Below are 23,866 nucleotides of genomic sequence, written 5' to 3'. Positions count from 1 at the left end.
CAAAAATCTAAACAATAGCTCATCCGGGTCAACTGATAAAAAACGGAGGTTCTGCTGCAGTACCAAGGTCACACATGTACACCAGGGGGGCCCTTAATTGACCTTACTTTTCGTCTTCCCAACACCTACCGACATACCAAATATCATCACAATGAAGGCTCTTTTAAAAGTTAAAAGTTGATATGCTAACTACAAAAGTTCGGAAACACAGATACACGGACAGACACGCCCAAAACAACATCTCTATTTTTCATAGAGATATCGACAACAACAATACATGACTTAACCTGATTTGATTTGTAACACTCAGCAGTGCAGACTCATTGCCGAAAAATAAGGTAACGCCCAGTTTTGGGATAACCAGCCAATGCCCTTTTCGAAGAAGAGGAGCCATCTTTTGTCTAGGACATGTACACTTCACCGGAGTCCAAAGCACTAAAAAAAACCAACCAACAAACACCTTATCGACATGATTTTGCCTTGACAGATTCCACAAAACAACGAGCAAGGCCAGTCTTCCCCTTAAGGCCTCTGTTTTGGACAGTTCGCTTTTTGCTTAACGGCGGTATTAACATGGATCTCTTCACGTTACTAGTGGCCATTTCGGTCATATTTCTGGGCTGTGTGGTCTGTAAAGAGTTTAAGGACATGTTGGACCTAGTTATGTTGTATGTCTCAAGCGGCAATATCGGCAACAGACGGGCCCGTATGCTAGACGGCGGCTGATTAGTGCTATGTTGTCGGGACGGCTGGGCGGGGTGCCCCGGGACAGTGTTTGTGTTGTCACGGCGAATGTTTGAGTCATGTTTCACCTGCTCAGTGGCTCGTCGAAAGACTTCAGGTTGGTGGAATCGGTAAGAAAATCAGAAATACGGTGTATACGATACCCTGAATATCTTCTCATTTTGTGATTATAATGACATCTTCAATTTTGTGATGAGCGTCCCGGATGTCCGAAAGGTCGTTGTTTAACATTCTCGACGTACTTTCCATGTTTTCGACGTTGGTGTCTAAGTGATTCCATTGGCGACCGTTAACAAAGTCTTTAGACTTTCGCCACATTTGGATTATCATAACACATAATGCTATGTTTGCATTATCATAACACAGGATATATAATTGACTAGCAACGGTAAGTAATTTCCCCTCGGGATACGTGTCATGGTATAGGCCAATGACCCCTTCATGTCGCATTGTTGTCATTCACTTTTCAACTCTGAACTCAAGTATCGGGACCAACCACGACACTAATAGAGAGGGGGGCGTTTGTAGTATCACAAGAATTCAACGACACAGGAATATGACAAAATATATACGCGTCAATATTTTCTCAACTGAAGTAGCAGGCTGGTATCAAATAGATACCGAATATTGTTTTTAGACAAACTGTAGAATTTTTTTTTTTTTTTCAACAGGGCTCCCTTAGATGTCATGTATGGTCCGATCTTATGAAAGATCTAGCGGTCACTCAAGTTTGAAAGTTTCCCCGAAGCGACGTTGTGGAACTAGCAAGAGAGGTGAGCAATCGTGTACCCAACCCGGGTGTTTTTTCTACTCTAACCTAACTATTTGTCAAGAAAACGATACAACAGGGCCTCTATCTTTAGCAGCCCTGATTTTTAGAGTCTTTGTGTCTGTGCTTTTCTTTGACCAGTAGGACGTAGCCTTACTTAGTGGGACAGACATAATAAGGGCAAACCAACATGGCAGAGACATGGCCGGACCATTTTCAAAACATCAACACCAAACCTGGCGTGACCTTATTCTGTCACACACACGATGATACGGCTAAGGCTTCAGCACACACGCTGGAAAAACGGAATCAAGTAATCCATTTATCTTCCCAAGTTTTGACTGGCAGACTTGTTTCTCTCTCCATATCGTGTTACTGTGTGTGCTGTCAACAGGTTTACTACAACACATTGTAGATGAGTTTGAAAGATAGAATCGTTTAAAACGAGGGGGATTTCTCTTCGTTTGTTGCTCTAGGGGGAGGGTATGAAAAGTATGCAAACTTTGGCTGCAATGTTTGTTGACGTGCTGTCAACAGTTCCACTGTCAACAAGTAACGTTAGGTCAAGAACGGTTTGCGCATGCTCAGCTTTGTCACACTCCAGTTGATTTTTTCAGGCGGTTCACTCAGTCTTCAACCGGGCACCATTGCAAGTCGTTCAGTTCTGTTTCCAGGGAAGATATTAGAGGATCTTAGAGAAGATGGCTAGTGCTTTCGTGTGGAACTTTTTCAAGCCTCCGAAAAGCGGCAACCTGCCCAAACTGATTGAGTACTGGTTCTACGTAGGGAACCATGGCGTGAAGAGTCACCCTGACTACCTCGCTACCCACCTACACAAGAACATACAACCGAACCGTAAGTCATAGTGCTGCGTACCTAAACATAACATCAGGTACAGGTACAGGTACCGGTACATAGGTTCAGGTACAGGCCCGGACCTGTACCTGTACCCGAACAATTTAAAAAATAAACATGTGTTTTTCTGAACTTCTCCAATAATGACAAAACCATAAATGAACTGTTTCAACTTGTCAGTATCTTTATTCAAAGAACATGCAAGGTTTCCTACCGCCAAACTCCCTTGGCCTTGCTACTAAAACTCTCGGCCTGCCTAAATGATCTGTTGCATTTTAGTTACGCTGACATTACCAGTTGTCATGTTGGTCACGTTTGGTGTTGCATGAGGCAATGGGGTCAGGAGATCAGTAACAAAATAAGCAAATACTAGGTGTAAATCTATTTCGGTACAGTACCGGTACTTCATGATCCGGTATTTTGGACCTGTACCTAATCATTTTTACGGTACAGTACCGGTACCGGTACACAGTACCGGTACGCAGCACTAGTAAGTCATCCATACTGTGATACTTCTAACTCTCACAATGGTTGGGTTTGATCCATACCATTTATAATGGGTCAAGTCACACAACAGCACTTGCAGCTTATCACTCCACGTGTTGGAAAAAGCGTCACCATTGTTTGAAAACATCCGATATTTCTCAGAGGCCGACCACTGAGTTTGACGGCATATCAGAAAAAAACGCTCTGTCGTCTTCTTCCCTAAACCCGAAGTCATGCGGCACCTGTGAATATTTTTTTTTACTAGTAAAACTTGTCACACGCTCCTCAGTTTGGGCAATCAGTGTCAATGCAAATCTCAGCTAGTCATGTTTACCTACCGGTGGGTGTGTCCGCATGACCCGGGCAACTTTGACATCTCCCTTTATGTCTAAATCGTCTGAAACGCCGACATACCTGAAAACCAAATTTAGATGTTTGTCCCACCTTTGGTTTGTTGGCTTTGTGGTAAAGCCGCCAAGGACGTCTTTGTATTGGCCAAACTTGGACTTTTTTTCATATTTGTCTAATACTGCAACTTGCTGAAATGTGCGCATTATTATAATGTAGTTGTGACGTTAACCAAAGCCCCCCTCTCACTGGACCTGCGGCACGCTGGCGGCGTCGCTGCGGCCGATGGAATTGACAAAGTACAAATTTCAGTGACAAAAACAAATCTTTTTAAGCTTTGTATGTTTAAATCTGAAATAAATCTCCGAATTTTTGATCCAGTTGTAAAGTTTGAATAGTCTTTATACTTTTTGTGTTTTGTTGTCTTTTTGGTCATACTTGTACGTTTTGAATGATATTCCCATTATAAAGTCAAGGGGTACAAAAATCAAATTTAGGACGCAGCGACGTCGCCAGCGTACAGTGGGTCCATTGAGGGGGGGCTTAACATCTTATCTTTCTCTACAGCCAAGTGGGTCTATGTAAACTTTGGGATCTTCAAAACCGACGGGTTTATAATGACAGGTCCCAACAAGAACCCTGTCATGAAACAAGCCATGGAAGAGGCCAGCAAACTCAAGCCGGATGCGGAGTTCATGATGGGTGAGTAGAGATATCGATTGAACAAAGTTTTACCTTATCGTTTGCGCCCACAATTTTCTTGCAACAATACCGATATTTCATCAGAAGAACTTTATTGCACGACAATCGTACACGGTACGATATATGGCAACTATTAAACATAGTACAAAATAGAAGTATAGAATAAAACCTAACGTCCTAATTACTAAAACAATTAGGGCTAGCTTAAGCCTTTGATAAAGTGTTACAGTCGAGTGGGAATAATCATGAGTTTCGGTATGTTTTCTAATAACAAAGCAGTCTGTTATATATTTAAATTATTTTTGCACTGTGGGAGTTGTTGTAGCATGAATTCAATCAAGCCTCCTGTGACTGCTCGCAGCCCTGTAACCGCCTCGCAACCCGCGGGGAGGGGAGAGAAACCCCCGGACAGCTGGAGTTTGCGTTATACAGACTAGGAGTTGTTGTATCTGAAGATATATTCAAATCTGTCTGTAGCATCGAGTCTTTTGAAATCTGTTGTACTATTGAATTGAGAAATGTGAATAACTTATCACGTAAAACATCATATCTAGAGCATTCCATTACAAGGTGAAATTTCATATTCGTTAACTGTACGGCGTTTTAGGCGGGTTTGCTGAGGCCGCTGTGACCACGGGAGAGTCACCGTATCCGTACGAGCGTCCAAACACACACCGCTACCTCATCTCACACTTCGCCGTAAGTACTCGGAAACAAACTAGTCTCGGTTGTAACAGGTCTCCTTTTGTAATGTTTTCGTTTACTCTCCAAGCAGAGGAGCAGAGACTGTTTTTTTAAGGCTTTTTGTCGGGCTTTCTATTTGTCCCGTTGTTTTTTTTTGTTCCTCGAACCCACGCGTTTTCGTTATGAATGTTCATTGTGGCAACTCACTGACACTGGATTAGATGAATTCATCTCGCCTGGTACCCATCCCTCCCCATTCTCTCTTCGTTTCTCTTCGTTGAAAACTGACGACGGGTACCGGACAGGGTAGTTGTTACTGGGCATGGCTGCGATTGAGAGACAATACTAGTAGGGAGGGAGACCAGGCTAGAATTCATCCAATTTCAACTGAATGTCTGAATTCTCATTAAGAGTGGACACCTAATATGTAACTGAATATCCAACTGTAACTGAATACACTGATCAAACGCAGATGTAACTTATAGTCAAGGAGGACAACTATTTACAAATGCATGTTAGCTACATTGTAGTGACGCTGAAGAAGTGTTAGGTGTTCGAAAGTACTCTCCTAATCTTATTCAGTTGTAGAGATTGAATTGTCTTTGAATATGTTAAGCCCCCCTCTCACTGGACCCGCGGCACGCTGGCGGCGTCGCTGCGTCCTAAACTGAATTTGTGTTACCCTTTACTTTATAATGGGAATATCATTGAAAACGTACATGTATGACCAAAAAGACAACAAAACACACAAATCTTAAAAAGATTCGTTTTTTGTCGATGAAATTCGTTGAGTGCTTTGTCAATTTGATCGGCCGCAGTGACGCCGCCAGCGTGCCGCGGGTCCAGTGAGAGGAGGGCTTTAGGCACTGGACTAGATTAAGTATCCAAGTATCTTTCATGTGTATTTTACAGGTACCTGACTATATTCCAGCTGGAGATTTCGAGGCTAACTGGAAGGACTTGACAGGTGTCGATGTTCTGGAGAAAGCGGTAACACCAGAGATGGGGTACGTCTTCTCCTCCCTGTACCGGAGGGTCACACCCCACGGACCCTACCGATACGTGGTACGGTCCGAGTTCTCCAACCTGCACGACAAGGAAGAGGTCGGCTTCGGACTCGTCGAGAAACTTCGGGACTTCTTCGGGACCGATGCCCTTGCGAGCAAGAAGATCGAGGCCGATGCTGCTTTGAGTAAAGTTGTGATTGAAATGCAGCTAGATTAGTCGACAGTAGTAAAACATAACCAACTCTACCGATTACACTTTTACACATACAGTACAAAGAGCTATAATATAGTTTATGAACACGAGATTAGCTCCTACAAAATTGAACTATAGCATAAGGTTTGTTTGCTATCTATGTGCAAAGGAGTTATACAGCATATTTTGAAAAATCGTCAATAAAGTGGTATAACCACGTTCTATCTAGCATTCTTCATCTAACTTTAAGGAGGTTCTGTCAATATTTCAGCTAAATTATGATACATTTGAATACTGGCTCGACAGACGCTGCATAAACAGAGATAAATCAATATGCGCACAAGCATCTTCAAATATTTTCCTATCACGTTTCTCCGTCTTGGTCTGAAACTTAAAGATAGGGATGTTTTCTGTGGTTGTTTACTTAACGGATGTCTTTTACCGGTCTTGACCAGACAGTAGAATACAAAATCGGACAGGTAGTATGCTTCCTCTCTCAAGCAAATAGATAGGTCGACATGGGCTGCATAGACCGTCAATATCACACAGGGCGTCTTCCAATATTGTTTTTGTGCGCTCCATATCCCTTCAACCTACTCTAGTTGACAGATTTGGAAGTCTAATCAATCCTCTATAGTGTGTTACATGATACATATTACACAAGGGCAGGCATTTCTTAATTCTAGGCACCTACAGCTGCATTTTCTACTTACATTGATGGCGTCCTCGCAACAACATTTGAATAACTGATTCCTGGCTCTATTTTACTTTTAGCGTTGAAGACATCTGTCAATCGAGAAACGGTATGCGTTTACAGCAGAAATTTTGATTTTTTTTTCTTATAAAATGAAATTTAGTTGGACCTGATTTAACTTCGGAACAAACGTTTTGCGTATTAGCCACAGATGGTCGTTATGGACACAGATCCGGAGGTAAAACTAAATCCTAGCATCTCCCTGTAAAACGTTTCAAATTCATAGCAACGAACAGCTACTATTAAATTTTCCTACAATCGTTTGACGGCATATTCGAAAAAAAGCTCTGTCGTTTTTGTCCCTAAACCCGAAGTCATGCGACGCCAGTAAATATTTTCTTTACTCAAAAAAGGTCACACGACCCTCAGTTTGGCAATAATCAGTGTCAATGCAAATCTCAGCTATGTTTACCTACCGGTGGGTGTGTCCGCATGACCCGGGCAACTTTGACATCTCCCTTTATGTTTAAATCGTCTGAAACGCCGACATACCTGAGGACCAACTTAATGCTAATGCTTGTGCCTCCTTTTCTTTGTCTACTTTGAGGTAAAGTCGCCACGGCCGTGTTTGCGTTGGCCAAACTTGAAGTGTTTTTAAAATTGGCTAGTACTGCAACTTGCTGAAATGTGTCCGTCTTTGTTTTGACACCATGACATGAATATATAGTCCTGTATTGTACTGTATTGTATGATCACATGATGCGATCTGGTGTATTTCAAAATGACAGCATAGACAAAGCTTGTTTATGTCTCCAGACACATTTGATATGCCAACTTTGGCAGCATATACCTGAAACGAGGTCAGTAATAGTTCAAGCGTGAACATGGGAAAGGGGCGTGTCTTTAGGTCCATTCAACCCGTGTACGTGCTTCAAGTAGACCAAGATCTACCAGCTAACCATCCAAAACTCTGGATGTACAAAGAAAGACGCGTTTTAACACTTTGTCTAAACACTACATGTGTGGTCGGGTGATTTTAAGTCTTGTGTAACGATCGCTTTGGGGGTTACGTTTGAGTTGACCTTGAACTTTGAACCCGAGGTAATACAAACGGTTCCCCCCTTTAGCTGTTCTGACAGTCGCAGGTGATCGGACAAGATGGCCGGTCGGCAGTTCATGTTTCTGTACAACTTCTGGAGCCTCCCGAAGAATGCTAGCGTGGTGAAGTCATTGGAAGGATGGTTCTACGTCACTGCACGCAGTATCTGGGACCCGAGTTTTGTTTCTACCCACTTCCACAAGAACCTGGACCCCGAAGGTAGGTCTTTTTGATCTGGCGACCATTTTTAAACTCCAGTCGTCATGCAAAGATTCGTGTTTACGGGTCATGTGCTGTTAAGTGGTTGAGGGACTATCTTAAGTGCCTTCAACAAGGCTAACCTTTCTTATCGATACTTCTAATATTTGAATAGTCTATGACTCTCCATACTAAATCATACGTTCAAGATATGTCAAGTCAACCGTATCCCCGTATGTTTAGATTGGGTCAACCTCTTGCATATACATATCCGACGAACCTGCTAGGCAAGATCTGCCAGGTTTTGCTATATATACCCAAACACGCAAATTAATTGATGCTTGAAGAATGTTATAAGTAGATAAAGAGCAGATAGTAATCATACAATACTTGTTCTGCAAATTCAACAGCTGAGAAAATTCAGTTCTTCAACTTCGGGGTGAGCCAGGGCAAGCCGTGGCAGCCTTCCATGGACGTCATACAAGAGGCCGACAAGATCATTCCCGAGGGAGTACTGAGGCAGCCAGGTACGGCAAAACTTAACGTTACGTGTCTTTTGTTGCAGCATTATTGTAAGGCGTTGTAGTACTTGAGGTACTTCCGATTGAACAAGTTGCAATACGTTTAACTTCCGCATTAAGCCACAAACACAAAGGCACGAAAGAAGAGACTCGGTCTTAGTTGTTAGGCCATGTTGATTTGATTATATGAATGACATCCTCTGGGGACCACAGAATTGATGCGAGCGTGCGAATAAAAAAAATGTTTGGCAAAAAAGTTGCCTTCATTATGAAATCTTCGTGGTTAGGAAGGATGAACAAAACCTATTATACAGAGTATGCCTAAATATAGATTCATTATTGTTCTTTCAAAACTGCTTCCTTGACTTTATAATTGACTTCGGCATTCTACAACATAAGTATCCGTTTTCCAATATATATATATATATATATATATATATGTATATGTATATATATATATATTGCAATTTACAGCATATGTTTCTCATTTTGCGGCTGCTTTTTATGATTTACAGTACGGCCGATTTTTTTTTTTGGAAACGGACGAAAATTGGTGCGCGCGCGGATGTCATCCATATAATGAAATAAAAATACCCTTACAAATATTTCTTTGTTTCTATTTGATATCTCTAATAATGAAGTATATTGATATCTTATACATGTATGTTCTTATAGGAGGGTTTGCCCAGGTCGCTGTCTCTGACCCTGCGCAGAAGCCGACACTTTTCCCTTACGAGCGGCCCGCCACCTCCCGCTTTGTGGTCACCGCCTTTCAGGTAACCTCCACTAACATTAATCCGCCGGGTTACATAAATCCGTCACTTTGCAAAACAGTGCGTTTGAGAGATACATGTACATGTATCTAGAGCGGCACCCACAAATAACGGCTGTTTGTGCCAAATAAGGCTAGCTCATTAATTATTCATGAGCAACTGTCAATAACGTCGCCAGAAGTGAGTTCACAGGCTGGAAAGGGCAGGGTCGCTATGGTAATGAACCGAGCATATCGGGCCTGCTGGGAGGATGCTCTCAGGTATGCACAGTTAAAATATACAGGAGTGCATTATACTTAGAAACATAGGGTTGGAGATCTGTTTGGACGTATCTTTTCAGGGTGGTGGAATTATATGTACCCTGGTTTAATTATGGTAGTAAATGTTACACAGAACCAAGATTTAATTATCATGCAAAATTACCCATATCACTATCAGACTGAAACGTGAATCCTAACACCCACATTCAGTATATTGTTATGGTTTTCGACAATGAAACCCGACACTTGTCCTTTCTAACTCAACACGTTTCTTATTTGCAACACTACTTATTTTCTTTTTGTATCATTTTAATTAAAGGTGCCCGACGCGGTGCCTGCCGAAGAGTTCGAGGCTAACTGGAAGGACTGGAGCGGTGTCAGTCTCCTGGAGAAAGAGGCGGCGCCTGAAACAGGCTACGCTCACTCCGCTCTCTACAAGAAAGTGTCACCCATGGGAGACTTCCGCTACGTCACGCGCTCGGAGTTTTCCGGGCTGCACGACAAGCACGACGATGGTATGAGGCTCGTCGGCAAAGTTCGTGAGCACTTCGGGTCCGGCTCGGCCGCTGCCCTTAATATCAAGAGCTACTCTTCCTTGTTCAAGGTTGCTATTGATGTGCATCAGCCCGAATAGAAGCCCGAAATAGGATACCTGGGAACCAGACTGTTTATCGGGCCTTTCAGCCGTCTCTTTTAGCCGGTGTCTTCTAGCCAGTCTCTTCGGCGGCCCAGAGCTCCAAGCCCGCCGATACCGTAATTAGCGCACCGGGGGAGTTCTAGCCGGAGAGGTCCACTCCCACGGGCTACAACTCCCCGGAGCGTTGATTAAGATCGGGCAGGCTGACTGTTCTTGGGCCGCCGAAGGAAATCGCTAGCGACCAGGTACTACGTCTGGGCTCCCAGGGTAGAAATATGAGGGTTTATCTTTGGCCGATGTTACGCACGTGCCTAATTTGTTTTTATTGTACTTAAGCAGCTTTTGGATCATGTATGTGTATAGCATGAAAAAATTGTAACTTGAATGTTGTGGTGGTGTAGTTTCACATAAGTAAGGTAAACTGGTAGAGGCATTGAAGAATGAACGGACACAAAAAATCAGGAATACATCTAATGGAAGTGTGTGTTGTAAAATTCTCATTAAATCTGTCCACTGTAGTTTGATTGTCAAATAAGTAGCTTCCATGGTGGTTACTAAGTATCTGCAATGGTGGTATCTAAACATCCCGGATTGTAAACATAGGATTCAATAAGTACATTTGTACTACCACTGGCTTAGACTGTGCAATAATTTTCATTGTATGCAACAACATAATAATCTTTGATCACAAAGGCACTTAAAACATGACATTTTCAATAAATGTTTGCAACATTTTTCAAAGCTCACAAATGCGTTAAGTTAAAATAAACAAAATTTTCTGCTAGAAGTGACATATCTATTTGTACCTATGTATGACTTTGGAGGTAGGCAGCCTGGGTGTCATCTTATTTAGTTTACTAGGGTTCCTTTACCTGCTCCCTCATTTTGTGAGTGAGTGAGAATGGGAGCACCAGTAAACTAAATAAAATGGCACACAGGTTTGGAGTTAGCTACATGTTAATCAATATTCACAGATTATGAACTACAAAGTATAAAAAATGTCTCCGCCCCTGAGGCGTCGCCAAAAAGTTCCTAAAGGAAAATCAAACATGACAGAGCAGCAAGAGCAAAAACAGAACAATTTCATACTTTTTACAGTATAATAAAAATGAATGTCTTGATTTCCTTACATAGATAGCATACATGACCATACATGTACACTTGAATTACAATCATTTCATAAAAGGACAGATGCAATTTTCTTATCAACTAACAGGAAATATAATCTCATAATTCTAAAGGAATGAGTACATCAGATGTCCATTGAAGGAAATAAAGCACTAATCTTCATATGTCAATTTTTATGAATCACATTTTTACTTATCATCATGTAATTAACAGCAAAGAATGCTCAGGCAAGAATCTGCATTCAAGTTGTCTAAAATATTGCCAGCAATATTGCAGCATCATGCACCATTCCATTCTATGGTGCAAAATTGATAGCCTCCTTTGCAGACTTCCTAGAACAGTGGCGTATATATTTGGGGGAGGGGGAGGGGGGTGTGACGCGATTTCTTACACGGGCCAAGGTTTTCTAATGCCAGCAGGGAGTTTTACTGCTGAGGGAGTTATGTCGCCGAGGGACGACCGCCTTTCTATACAGTCTGCTTTCAGTCGGGCCACCGTTCTAGGAAGTCTGCGAAGGAGGCTACAAACTTGATCAGTAGTTTGGGAAGAATCTCTGGATGATGGGGTTGCTGGGATACCCTTCTGTATTCTTTGGGTTGTCGAGGAAGACAGAAAAATGCCCCTGGCTGAAGTCATATATGGCTGCAAGGAAAAGGGGAAGGTTTTTTAACTGTCAACATAGTACATTTTTGCCAAGCATTCAAATACCCCAAAATAACCTAGTACATGCAGTTGTCATGCATGCTATCAATGAAAAAACTGCTAGAGGGCCAGAACCTACACCACTTTCTATCTGTACCAAGAGCTACCTGATACTCAGAAATCAAGACCATAGCATGTCTGGAACAAGTGATAATAAATCCAGAAGTTCTGCTGCAGAAGCTGCTAGGAGGCCCAATATCGAACTTCGCCTTAATTTTCCTGATGCCTACTAAATACCATTATGATAAGGATCCACCCACAGCTTCTCGAGTGTACACAAACAAACAAACAAACCACAAATGACACCAAAAACATATTAACCTTCTCTGTGAAGGTAGATATAGCTGGACAGTAAGAGGACAGGTAAGTAGAGTATTGGAAATTCATAAGATTTGGTGGAGAAGAAAGTGTTGCACTATTAAAGTTCTGGGTAATGAATGCCCCCTACCTGTTGCCACAGTCTCTGCATCATCCTTTTTATTAGGAGTTCTGAATATAGGATAGTCAGGGTCCTGTGTATCCCCTGCAACACATGTTATGTGTTAACAATTGTTAAAAGTCCATCAGAAGAAAACATTATGTACTTGTGAAAGTGTTTTAGATCTGTGGGAGTCCACACTTTCATGTAGCACTACTGCGGAAAATCTTACTGTAAATACAGAAATGTTCGCAGTGGTTTTATGTTCATGGTTTTTGTGGCGACCGTTTCACCGCAAACTTAAAGCCAACGCAAACATTTTTATCCAATACTGTGGCATTATGTGACTATAGCAATGCCGCGAAATTAAAACCAGCACAAACACTCCATTTTCGCCTTAGCACAAAATGAAAACCATGCGAACTTAGATGCATTTACAGTACTATATCAAATTACGTTGATGAAGTATACCGGTAGTCATCCAGGTTATAAGATATGCAAGGTAACAGTTACTCCAGCAACTGGAGACATTTTGGAGATGGTCAAACATTTCAAGTAGCATCCACTACATTTTGGCATTGACACTGTCACTGAGCAAGATGTCCAACAATTATTTATCCATTCCAAAAACTATGAATTGATATGTAATATCAAGTTAAAAGATAAAAGGCAGATGACTAAGAATTGAAAACTCACCGAGTATGTCAACAATGTTCTTGAGATCATAGGGATTTGCCATCTGTGCAACTCTGGCCTTGCGATGTTCCGTGCTGGGGTCCTCGTACTGTGGCACTGTGCCGTTCAGCTTATCATACCTGCAGTTTAAGAGAGAGTAGGTAGAGGTCCCTGTTGCACTATCAAATATGCTTTGTCATTCATTTATAAAAGGCAACAACAAAAAGAACATTGAAAATTTTACTTTTGTGTAGATAGCCCACACAACCCAATGCATTCTGTATATACAATGGCTCTGTAAACAAGCTATGTTAGTGATACACATTTTTTCACTGTGATGTTGTTTTCACATAAAACATTACAGACATGAATTAGTAAACTTTATTGTGATTAATTAATCTATTGGAGTTGTTTGCATGATTTAAGCATAGATTTATCAAAAGAAAGGCTCACATGTTGAAATGGAAGTAGTGCTCCTGCCCTTGCACATCGAGAACTGTTTGGTAGTACTGTGGTAAGTTGGGTACCGTCGGTGCAACCTCAATGTTGTACAGTTTGCTGAAGTCTGATGCATAACCAATGTTCACACTGTAGGAGAGAATCACAAATAAGTCACATAACAATCAACATTACATAAACAGTGAGGCAGAGCTGAACATTTCTAGCTTTTTGGGGGGGGAAGCTTAAGTTTAATTAAAGGTAAAGGTAGCCCCATAGCCTTTTGGAGGCTATATCATAGTATATGGGCAGTGAGTTGTAATTTTTCAACTGCCTTTTAAGTTTTACATCCCCAACTTAAGCCAGGTACCCATTTTTACACCTGGACGGAGTGAGGAAAGTTGTTTTAAGTACCTTTTCCATCAGGTTAAGCCAGATTCATAGTTTAAGTTCTATAAAACAGAACTTACGACTTTTATGTTGTAGTTATCTGTAGTTTTCATATAATATATACTAGGTATTTTTAAGATGTTAGAAGAATGATTCCATACCTGAAGCCAGATGCTACACCTGGACCATTCTTGTTAGTAATGATGTCCAGGGCCTCACTAGGATCCTTGGCTGCAAGCATGGCTCTATTCAGCATGTAACGTACTGGGAAAAGTAGAAGTGTGAAAATAGACAACTTTATTGTGCAACAATTGTACAAGGTACAAAATATGGCTGGTACATAACTACAATTCTATATATATCTAAGGGCTAATCTACCTAATACAAGTGTGTATAGTATGGGTTTAGAATGGGTTCTTACAAACATTGGAGGAATTTTGATCGTCTAAATATTCTTTAATATGTGGCGGCGGCGCGAGTTGCTTCCCCGCCCGAGGGATTAGCTCCAGGAGCGCGGTGGTCTGGCACCCAGGCTAGGGTTGTCACACGTCAATATAACTTAAGTTTGCTATTTAAGTCCATTAAAATAAATCCTGGTATAGAAGATGATAGCCAATTGCAAGTGTGTACAGTGAATTACGTATTCAACTTATATACATCACAATACATTATAATGAGTCCCAGCTTGAGGAGAACAGATGTTGATAATGATAATTATGCCCGAGGGAACACAAGGCAGATGTGTAACAACAAAATTGCATATCATGCGCCTTTAATGCCTTCCCAGCAATGGCAATGTAATAATGTCTAAGTTTTTAACTTTTCATAATGATAATATATAATTCAAGCATAAGTCATCTCAATCTGTAGCTAGCCCTCTCTAAATTAAAGCATGATACACAAACACTGTGGTTTATCATGAAGCAAAGTTAGAATTTACAGACCTTGCTTATTTGGCTGCACGTTTTTAGGGAACACAGCGTTGACGGTAAAAACCATTCCCTGTAGGTTGTGTCCAAAGGCACATCCCGGCAGATGCCCAGGATACGTGTAGGCAGTAAAGTACTCCCAATCCCCGATCTGTGTACCGTTTGGGAGTTTGTACGGTGAGATTTGGGCATGGATCAGGTAAGCGTGATCTTTCACCAGAGGGTGGGCGTCTTCGTTGTGTGCGAGGACTCTTTGATCAGCGATGTCCATGAACACATCGGTACAAGAAGAAACGTCCTTTTTCTTTTCGATCAGCAAGATTTCGTGCCGAGCGGTTAGAAGGAAGGCCTGTATGAACGGCACCCCTGCCCCGTCACTCACACCGGCTAGCTCCGCCACATACTGAGGGAAGGAGTCATTCGCGACTTTCAAGTAGCCTTCGACGATCACCTTACCTTTCTCCGACTTGTAGAAAGGCGTCAAGACGTCGTGGAGGAGGGTGTATTTTGTGTAGAAGTCTTGGATCCGCTCTCTGAAGGTGTAGCCGATGGTGTAGCCGACGTCGTAGTGTGTTCCTCTGACATGCAGCTCGGGCAAGTTGAGCGTCTTGTTTAGCGGTGAAAAAGGTTTAGCGGAAACAAAGCCAAGCGCGCTCCACATGTATAAGACCGTTATAACGGTCACTAGAGCCATCTTCAGTGCGTATCTCGTCGCTAAAACAGCTTTACAGGATATAGAATATCAGCGCTGCTAGTGGGATCGTACGAAGTTTACAGAGGTTCTGGTTATTTACAAAAATAGAGGTCTCGTGATCGTAAAGTTGGCACAAGTTTGGTCGCCAGCGGCCATAGTGCTGTGTCAGAGGTCAAAGGACCGTTACATTGCCATTTAATAGGGGTACAGTACTGAATCAAATGATGTAAATGTAGTAAAACTTGTTAGTAAAAATGATAATAAGCAAAATTACAACTATAAGCCCAGTAATCCAGATAAAGTGTTTTACACGTACCCACAAGTACCGGTACCGTTCTGAAAGTCCACGTCGTAGAAACTCCCTACCCGCGTGAATGGTACATTCTTTGTTGACAAAGGTTGCGATGAGGCCTGGATATATCATTGACGGGCCCGTTAACAGTTGATTATTAAATGATGGAAATTTCATTTTTGTGACATATGCAAGTTAGGCAAAAGTGAGCATTTCAAAAAGTCATATATAATGCAAATTATCTGCTTTCCATAGTGACTAATAACATTGCCTGTTCAGTTTTGAAGTGTATGATAAGTCATGGGAAACTTTATTTCATTAAGAGAAAACCGCAGATTTCTGATTTTCTTTTCTATGTAATTGTAAACTAGATACAGATCTTAGGGAAAGATCGTGGAAAACGACTGATTGATGAGCAACGTCATTTCTGAGTGATCATGAATCTATAGTAGTTTCGCTTTATTGCACAACAGTAAGTACGGTACAATGTATGGCAAGTTCTTGAGCAGTACTTAATATCAAGACTAACATCTATACCTTTGCCTATAATGCGAATGAGTTCCACAAAACGTCAAGACCGAATACCACGCTGTTTTACATGAGTGATACAACACATAAGGAACATGGATTGCGCATGATGATACACAGAAAAACAAAGGGTTCAAATCAAGTGTTCTCTGATGATACGATTTCTTTAAAAGCGGTAGATATATTGGCCTTATATATGTGTTCTTGTCCCGAGCACTCGGTTTCCAGTGACGAAGCTAGCTTTTCGAGTAATGAAGAACGTTGGACATCCAGTGCGGAAGGTTGTTTCCGTACTGAAACCGGGTGCTGAAAAAGAAGAGCGTGTTTTTTACATTGCTCGTCAATGTTCATTGTCTCCCGCGGCGCTAGCGGGCAATAGCTACATCACATATATTTTCTAACACCCATCCGTTTGGGGTTATTATTTCAACGTTAACTTAAAGACAACTTGATGAGTAAGAATAAACACGATACAAGTATTCTAGCCCTTCCTTCCTTCAAATATCTGCACTTGAATAGACTAGTAGTACGAGAAACAGAGGCGGAAAATCTTCGAACTCTTGTTTGCCTTTAGGTTACTGAAATAATAAATGTATTACATCCTTCAGAGTCAGGAGAATCAAATTCTGCGGAGGGATACCGTGGCCAGTTGTTTCTCCATTCTTAGTGAACACACGAATGGAAACTTCTTTGTGATTGCCAAACCGAAATTTCGGTACAGACGAATTCCGGCCTGTTGAAACTCACTGGTCACCAGGTATATCTTCCCCACACCTTCAGTTCTGCAGTATTCTTCACAATGTTTCATCAAAAGGGTGGCCACGCCTCTGCGTCGAAAACTAGGATGGACGTTCATGTGCCTCAGTCGGGCTTCGTTGTTTGACGTCCTGTACAAAGCAACGGTTCCAATGATCCTCCCTTCACTAACCGCGACCCAGAACTTGCTGCCTGCTCTAGCCCTGTACCAAGTGTACAGGTCTCGGAATTCCAGCCGCTCAGAATGTCTCGATCTCCTTTGCCAAAACCTGACATACAGCAATCCCCACGTAGCGGGTAGATACGCAACTGTCGCGAAAGGAACCGATACGAGCCAGGATTTGGTCACCGAGTAAAAACACACCAAAAGAAAGCTTACCCAGAGCCAGCCAACAGGTAAACAGAGGCCTTAGCACTGCGCGGTACGAAAGAAGCTCTTGGAAGAGTCCGGAAACGATCATGTCACGAACTTCACGAGATTCTTCCTGTCGCAGCTCCCTTATTTCTACATTTTGTATGATGGTTCCGTCGACACTCGCCAGGTTTGTTAGCTTGGTTTGCCTCCAACGCCAGGATCTCTTTCTAGTTTCTATCACAGGTTGTCAACTTGGTGGCGCTTATGAGCAGCCGCGGTGCGTCGCACCTCTGCTCCTTTATTTTCTGTTTATGAGTCTTTTATTTTATATTTCTACATCACCAAGTGCAATATCTGTGTCTGAACGTTTCGGGAATAAGTTCCGGACGTTCCCAGCCCATGCCGAACTCACCGAACTGAGCATTTCGAGTTCAACTTGCTGAATCAGTGAGGGCTGTGTAATTCGCTGAAGGTGTCATGGCTTCCCAGGGAGTATTGGTGTACTCGGCGAGGTTCTTTCGGAGTCTGAAGCAGACATTACCACCTGCAGAGCCAATCCTGAAGTCCCATCTTCGCGGTCTTGGATTGTTGAATACTCGAGGAAGACCAAGGGGTTGTAGAGGCGGCAGGAACCTTCAACGCTCTATAAGTACTGTTATCGGCAACAGGCCCGGTAAGAACAATCCCATATTCACATGCAAATCAAATTTAGTTGATGTCCCAAGACTGATCTCGAAGAATGCACCGACAGGTGACCACCCTCGAGCTACGATCGCGAGTGCCAAGGATTGTTGTCCCTCTTCACAATTTAAGCTACCATCATTATCTTCGCCGAGTACTTGTACTCGGAGAAGATTATGTTTTCGGTTGAAAAATCTGTTGGGTGGGTCTGAATGTATGTCAGGAGCATAACTCAAGAAAGCTTCAATGAATCTTTATGATTTTTGGTAGGTGTGTAGTGGTTGTGCAAAGGAAGGTCAAGTTCGAAAATGGTTTACCTTGCGTTTTTCAACAGTACTGCAGCGGACTTTGCATTTTTTTGTGTTTGTATGTAGGCAAAAAAAGTGACGGAAACGTTGATGGATCTTCATGATTTTTTGCAGGTGTGTAGATGTTGTGGAAACGGGGGTCAAGTTCAAAAATGGTTCCCCTGGTGTTTTCCGTCGGTACTGCAGCGGGCTTTGTGTGGATGTGTATTTGTATGTCGCCAGCATAACTCGAGAAGCTGTTGATGGATCCGTATGATATTTAGTGGATGGGTAGGGTTTACAAAAAGGAAGGTCAAGTTCGATAATGGGCCTTCTAGCGGGTACCTAAGGTACTGCAGCGGAGCTTCAAAATTTAGGGGCATATTTTCTGAAAGTGCTATGGTCATGATTTTTGTGTGGTAGATAGTTCATGCCACAGAAAGTAAGTTCTGTAAATTTGGGCCCCCTAGCGGCTTGTTAAGAGCTGCAGTGGGTGTTTTTGTTTTGACATTCGGACATGAATAACTTGAGAAGGGGTCGACAGATCGTCGTGATGTTTGGTATGTAGGGAGCTCAGATGGTGCTTTACATAATCAATGACTGATTATGCAAATCAGGAGCTAATTTGCATAATTAGTTAGGAAAGTTTGTTAACCCACTGCATTGCATTATGGGACATGGCACAGTGTATTAAAGGTCATGTAAACAGATGGCCTTGCATAAACGTACATGTAGGTCAAATAAATAAACTATTCCCCAAGCAGAGGTGTGGGTCCTGCTGGTTTTTAACGTGTTCAGTTTAGGCATTTTTGTTCAACACGGTTGGCGACATAACGAAAAGGGGACAAAATGGAAAGCCTGACAAAAACACCTAAAAACACGTCAAAAACCAGCCAGACCGACTCCTCTGCTTGGAGAGTACACTCATTCGCCACATCATAACTTCCAAATAGTATGGTGCATGATCAAATTTGCAGGGGGTGATAGGCATGTAAATATTAATCACTCTCCATAATAAGCCTTGATTATTTGGCGAAGATGATGTGTTCGTGGAACTCTAGTTACTTCTGTGCAATGCACGATCATTGTGTAATAAACTAGACGAGTTTGAGTGCCGTATGTCCGATTCACAAACCGACGTTGCCATTATCTCCGAAACTTGGTTCAGTGAATCTTCACCACCAGAAGCTACTGATGTGCTGGTTTACACAACGTTCTCCTGTCCACGTAAGGAGCGATCTGGCGGCGGCGTAGCCGTTTACGTCAGAAACGACATCCCATCAAGTGTCCTTGACATTCCGGTGCCCGTTGACTTGGAGTGTATATGGGTGAAAATACGACCCCATCGTCTGCCACGGAGTGTTTCTAGCCTGGCAATCTGTGCTGTGTATTCCCCGCCGAATTCCCAACACACTGAACTACTTCTTAACCACTTAGTCGAGGCGGTCGACTCATTGCGGGTGGATTACCATGACGTAGGCATTATTGTCGGGGGAGATTTCAACCGTGTCGAAGTAAGCAGTCTGTGTAGAAGCCATGACCTAAAACAAGTCATAAACCAACCTACAAGGGGCACAGCAACGCTTGACCTCATCATTACAAACTTACAACCGTACTACTCAACCCCTACCGTGGAGGATCCTCTCGCCAACAGCGACCACAGTGTCGTGCTGATGCAGCCGAGAGAGAAGTCTTCGACCAACAGGATTGTAAAACGGATTTGTAGACCCATCCGTGACTCGAGCCTGCGCTCATTTGGCCAGTGGATTACCTCCCACCAATGGTACGAAGTTTTGACGGCCAATTCTGTAAAGGAGAAATCCGAAGCTATGCACAACACTCTTCAATCCAAGATTGACCAGTTCTTCCCCAGGAAGTGTATACGTTTGCACCAGTCAGACAAACCCTGGATGACACCTGCTGTTAAATCTTTGATGCAAGCCCGTCAGAAAGCCTTCGCGAGTAATGATGTTGCCACCTGGAAACGTCTGAAAAACAAGGTGCAACGGAAAATCAAGGACCTGAAAAAAGCTCACTACAACGAAAAAATAAAGTCACTGAAGAAGGAAAATGTGGCCCAATGGCACCGAGAGATCAAGTCCTTGTGCAACATGAACCGTTCTGAACCGATCATCCACATTGAAGGTCTGAACAGCAACGATCATCGAAGAACAGCCAACGAAATCAACAAGACGTTAGCCTCCGTAATCCAGTCTTTACCACCGATTGACCCATCACATCTGCCGTCTTACCTACCCGCACTCCCAGCGCCATCGGTAGAACCATGGGATGTGTACAAGAAACTTCTGAAAGTTAAAACCAGAAAAGCCGCAGGGCCTGATGGGATACCAGGAAAGCTACTCAAAGAATTTGCATGTGAATTGAGCACTCCCCTAGCAGATATCCTTAACGCCTCCCTGCAACAGGGTATTGTCCCCGAAGAGTGGAAACGCGCCGTCGTAATACCTGCGCTTAAAACGAAACCGCCCTCGGTCAAAGAATTGCGTCCCATATCACTGACGTCCTTGCTAGGGAAAGTCGCCGAAAGTTTTATCACTCAGTGGGCTGTTTCGGACATCAAATCTGCAATTGACCCTCAGCAGTTCGGCTGCCTTAAAGGCCGTTCTACCACCCATTGCCTTTTAGACCTAACAAACGACTTGTTCAAGACTTCCGACAAACCTGGCACCCTGAGCTCCCTGGTGGCAACCGACTACAGCAAGGCATTTGATCGGGTGGACCACACCGTGGCTGTCTGCCGGCTGATCGGACTGGGCTTGCGACCATCACTAGCCAAATGGATATCGGACTTCCTCGCGAACAGACAGCAGGTGGTCCGTTACCATGGAGTTTTGTCTGACAGCGTGTCAGTAACGTGCGGACTCCCACAGGGAACACTGTTAGGCCCCCTAATATTTATAGCCTATATAAACAGCGCAGCACGACAAGCCATTTCCAGGAGATGGAAGTTCGTTGACGATCTGAACTTGCTAGAAACCAGAATCGCTTCACAACCCTCGAACATCCAACAAGACTTAACAGACCTGAACACTTGGTCCCAGGAAAGTCGTATGGTCCTCCATCCTGGTAAATGTAAGGTACTCCATGTCCAGTTCAGCAGGGCTCTGCACCCCCCTCCCGCGCTCAAGATTAATGACAATGTCCTGGAACAAGTGGAGATCATGAGGATCCTTGGAGTATACCTGCAGTCGGATCTAAAATGGAATGTGCATGTCAACTTCATCTACAACAAAGCAAGCCAGCGGTTATTCCTTTTGCGTAGACTGAAGCACTTCCACACTCCGAAGGATGACCTTGTTATCGTGTACACTTCCTACATTCGACCCGTGACTGAGTACGCAGCCCCTGTCTGGCACCCTGGTCTGACAACAGAGCTGAACAACAAGATCGAAAGAATCCAGCGCAGGGCAGTACGCATCATCCTAGGACGAGACTACACCTGCTACTCCGAAGCCTGCGCACACCTCGGCCTGCCATCCCTGCACTCCAGACGCTCGAATCTGACTCTAAAGTTTGCTAAATCTCTCATGGTGTCCGAGCAATATCGGCACCTCCTACCGCCAACAAGAGAGAACATTAGCCGCCGTCAGACCCGGTCTGCGAACAATCTGGACATGCCTAAGTGTAGAACAGAACGATATAGAACTAGCGCAGTCCCGCACATGGTTCGTGTACTTAACACGTCACTCGTCTGAATACCGTTCGGAAGCCTCCCTTTAGGTTTTGACTATGTGTTGCTAGCATTGGTGTTTTTAAAACCCGTCTGTATATATCTATGTATTGTGCTGATTTTAAATATTCCTATGCTATAGTTCGCTTTTTTCTATTGCCAACAGTCAATCTGTGTAATATCACGTCGACATCAATTTAGCCTTCGGGCTACGACTGTGTAGTGATAAGAATTTGTCTTTCTCAATAAAAACCATTACTACTACTAACTTTCAAATCCGCAGCTCTAACCACCCTACGGCAGTGACAGTCTAATCGGTCCTAGCCTCCGTTGCAGACTCGACCCACCGAACTTGTTTTCCCCAGAATATAGCATGGTCAGAAGTACACTGGATATAGTCAGAACCCGTTGGGTCTGCAGCTGGCGTACGCTGAAGTTCAGTCGTCAGCAAGGTCAGTGTGTTGTGTCAGAGGTCACAGGAAGTGCGCAGTCATTTGATGGGGGTAACGGTAAAGTTTAACTTATGAATCAGATAATGTATTGTAGTTAAGTTAACAAAAATGCTTATAAGCAAAATTACCGACTATTAGCACAATAGTCCAGAATATCCTTTCTATACGTGACCTTCTTTCTCTTCTTCAGGCGTTCACCAGGGGTAAGCATATCTTCCACGCTCCCTCATGTTTGTATGTCCAGCTGACGTGTTGTTTATCTCGTGCTAGCTGCATAGTTTGGGACAGTTTCTAGTATTTTAGAGCTCGAGGCCTCTAGGTATTACCAAGCAAGTTTCTCATGGTGGTTATATATTGTTTTGAAAGTTTAATGGATGTTTACTAGGCAGCCAAATGTGTTAAACCCACTTAGAACTTATTTGCGTATCTGTCCTTAGTACTGAAAGGGAAATCCTCGGGTAAGGTTGTTACTTTATTTCTTTAATTGGCTTTACCATTACAGTGAAAGGAGGGGGCAACAAAACAGGTGATGTAAATCATATATTGACTCTTTATCTCCCCTGCAAAACATATGTACCACATTTTCTTGATTAAAGTACGCACTTTTGAAACTTTTCAAAATCCAATAAGTGTCTTGAGTATGCAATAAGTATACTTGAATAAACAATAGGATAAAAATGTATACACAAAAAAAACATGAAAAAAGACTTAAGATTCACACTTTCACATCTGCAACAATGAATATGTATCTTTGATGATTCTCTTAGAAACAGAAAAATGTGTGTCTATCCTTGAACCTCATCATTTTGTAGTCCATGTTTTGAGCAATGCCACTCAATGGATTCCCACCACTAATAGCTGCATGGTTTATTTATCTATTTATTTCATCTCAAGACAACTAGGTAGCCCCTTTGACTTATGAAGGTTAATTTCAAAGAGGAACCAGGATATACAGACAGAAAAAGACATAGTGCAAAGAATACAAGATTTCTTTCTGAGGATATGGTAATTCCTATCCTTTTCTGTTGTTCACTTTCAATTTCAATTTTATTTATTTTACCAGGGTACATCTCAGATCTACAGATCTGCTTTCAGATAAGTAAGTTCGCATATTTCATGAGTACCATATTTTTCTCCAATTTGGAGATTTCAAACCTGATTTCGATATATTCATAACAATACATATTTGGAGACTCAATTCATTTTTATGTGGTTCAAGAAAAACAAGTTCTTGGTTTTTAACCTTCGCCTTGCTGCATTTCAATTCTTTACAGATGACATACTCTGGAGTCTGGACACTTCAGAACTAATGTATGTTAAAAAATAAGATGGGGAAAAATATACCTACAATTTGGCATATAAAGTGATTAAAAATGAAAGGTCAAACTAACTTCTTCTTCTTCTTTTACAATTGTCCTTTTAGTTGTTAGATTATCTTGTTTTAGAAGATGGAGAAACAAACTAACTAATTCAGAAGACA

General features: G+C 42.5%; 3 protein-coding genes across 3 annotated transcripts; 2 read left to right on the top strand and 1 right to left on the bottom strand.

Annotated features, from left to right (window-relative positions):
* Positions 1-499: 499 nt before the first annotated feature.
* Positions 500-6,010, top strand: LOC136437661 (uncharacterized). Its single transcript, XM_066432253.1, has 6 exons — positions 500-854; positions 1,416-1,517; positions 2,131-2,368; positions 3,770-3,904; positions 4,512-4,603; positions 5,501-6,010. Exons 3-6 carry the CDS (start codon positions 2,215-2,217, stop codon positions 5,810-5,812), a joined length of 693 nt encoding a protein of 230 aa, XP_066288350.1. The 5' UTR covers positions 500-854; positions 1,416-1,517; positions 2,131-2,214; the 3' UTR covers positions 5,813-6,010.
* Positions 6,011-7,519: 1,509 nt separating this feature from the next.
* On the top strand, positions 7,520-11,268 carry LOC136437645 (uncharacterized). The gene is made up of 4 exons (XM_066432252.1): positions 7,520-7,800; positions 8,190-8,306; positions 8,976-9,076; positions 9,653-11,268. Exons 1-4 carry the CDS (start codon positions 7,641-7,643, stop codon positions 9,965-9,967), a joined length of 693 nt encoding a protein of 230 aa, XP_066288349.1. The 5' UTR covers positions 7,520-7,640; the 3' UTR covers positions 9,968-11,268.
* On the bottom strand, positions 10,445-15,525 carry LOC136437619 (beta-alanyl-dopamine/carcinine hydrolase-like). Its single transcript, XM_066432245.1, has 6 exons — positions 14,666-15,525; positions 13,883-13,985; positions 13,347-13,481; positions 12,915-13,033; positions 12,249-12,323; positions 10,445-11,740 (listed from the first exon to the last, which is right to left on the bottom strand). Exons 1-6 carry the CDS (start codon positions 15,342-15,344, stop codon positions 11,631-11,633), a joined length of 1,221 nt encoding a protein of 406 aa, XP_066288342.1. The 5' UTR covers positions 15,345-15,525; the 3' UTR covers positions 10,445-11,630.
* Between the last annotated feature and the right edge of the window lie 8,341 nt (positions 15,526-23,866).

The sequence above is a fragment of the Branchiostoma lanceolatum genome, chromosome 1 (genome assembly GCF_035083965.1).
Source record: "Branchiostoma lanceolatum isolate klBraLanc5 chromosome 1, klBraLanc5.hap2, whole genome shotgun sequence".
NCBI classification, from domain to species: Eukaryota; Metazoa; Chordata; class Leptocardii; order Amphioxiformes; family Branchiostomatidae; genus Branchiostoma; species Branchiostoma lanceolatum.
This window is presented reverse-complemented; position numbering and strand designations above follow the sequence as displayed.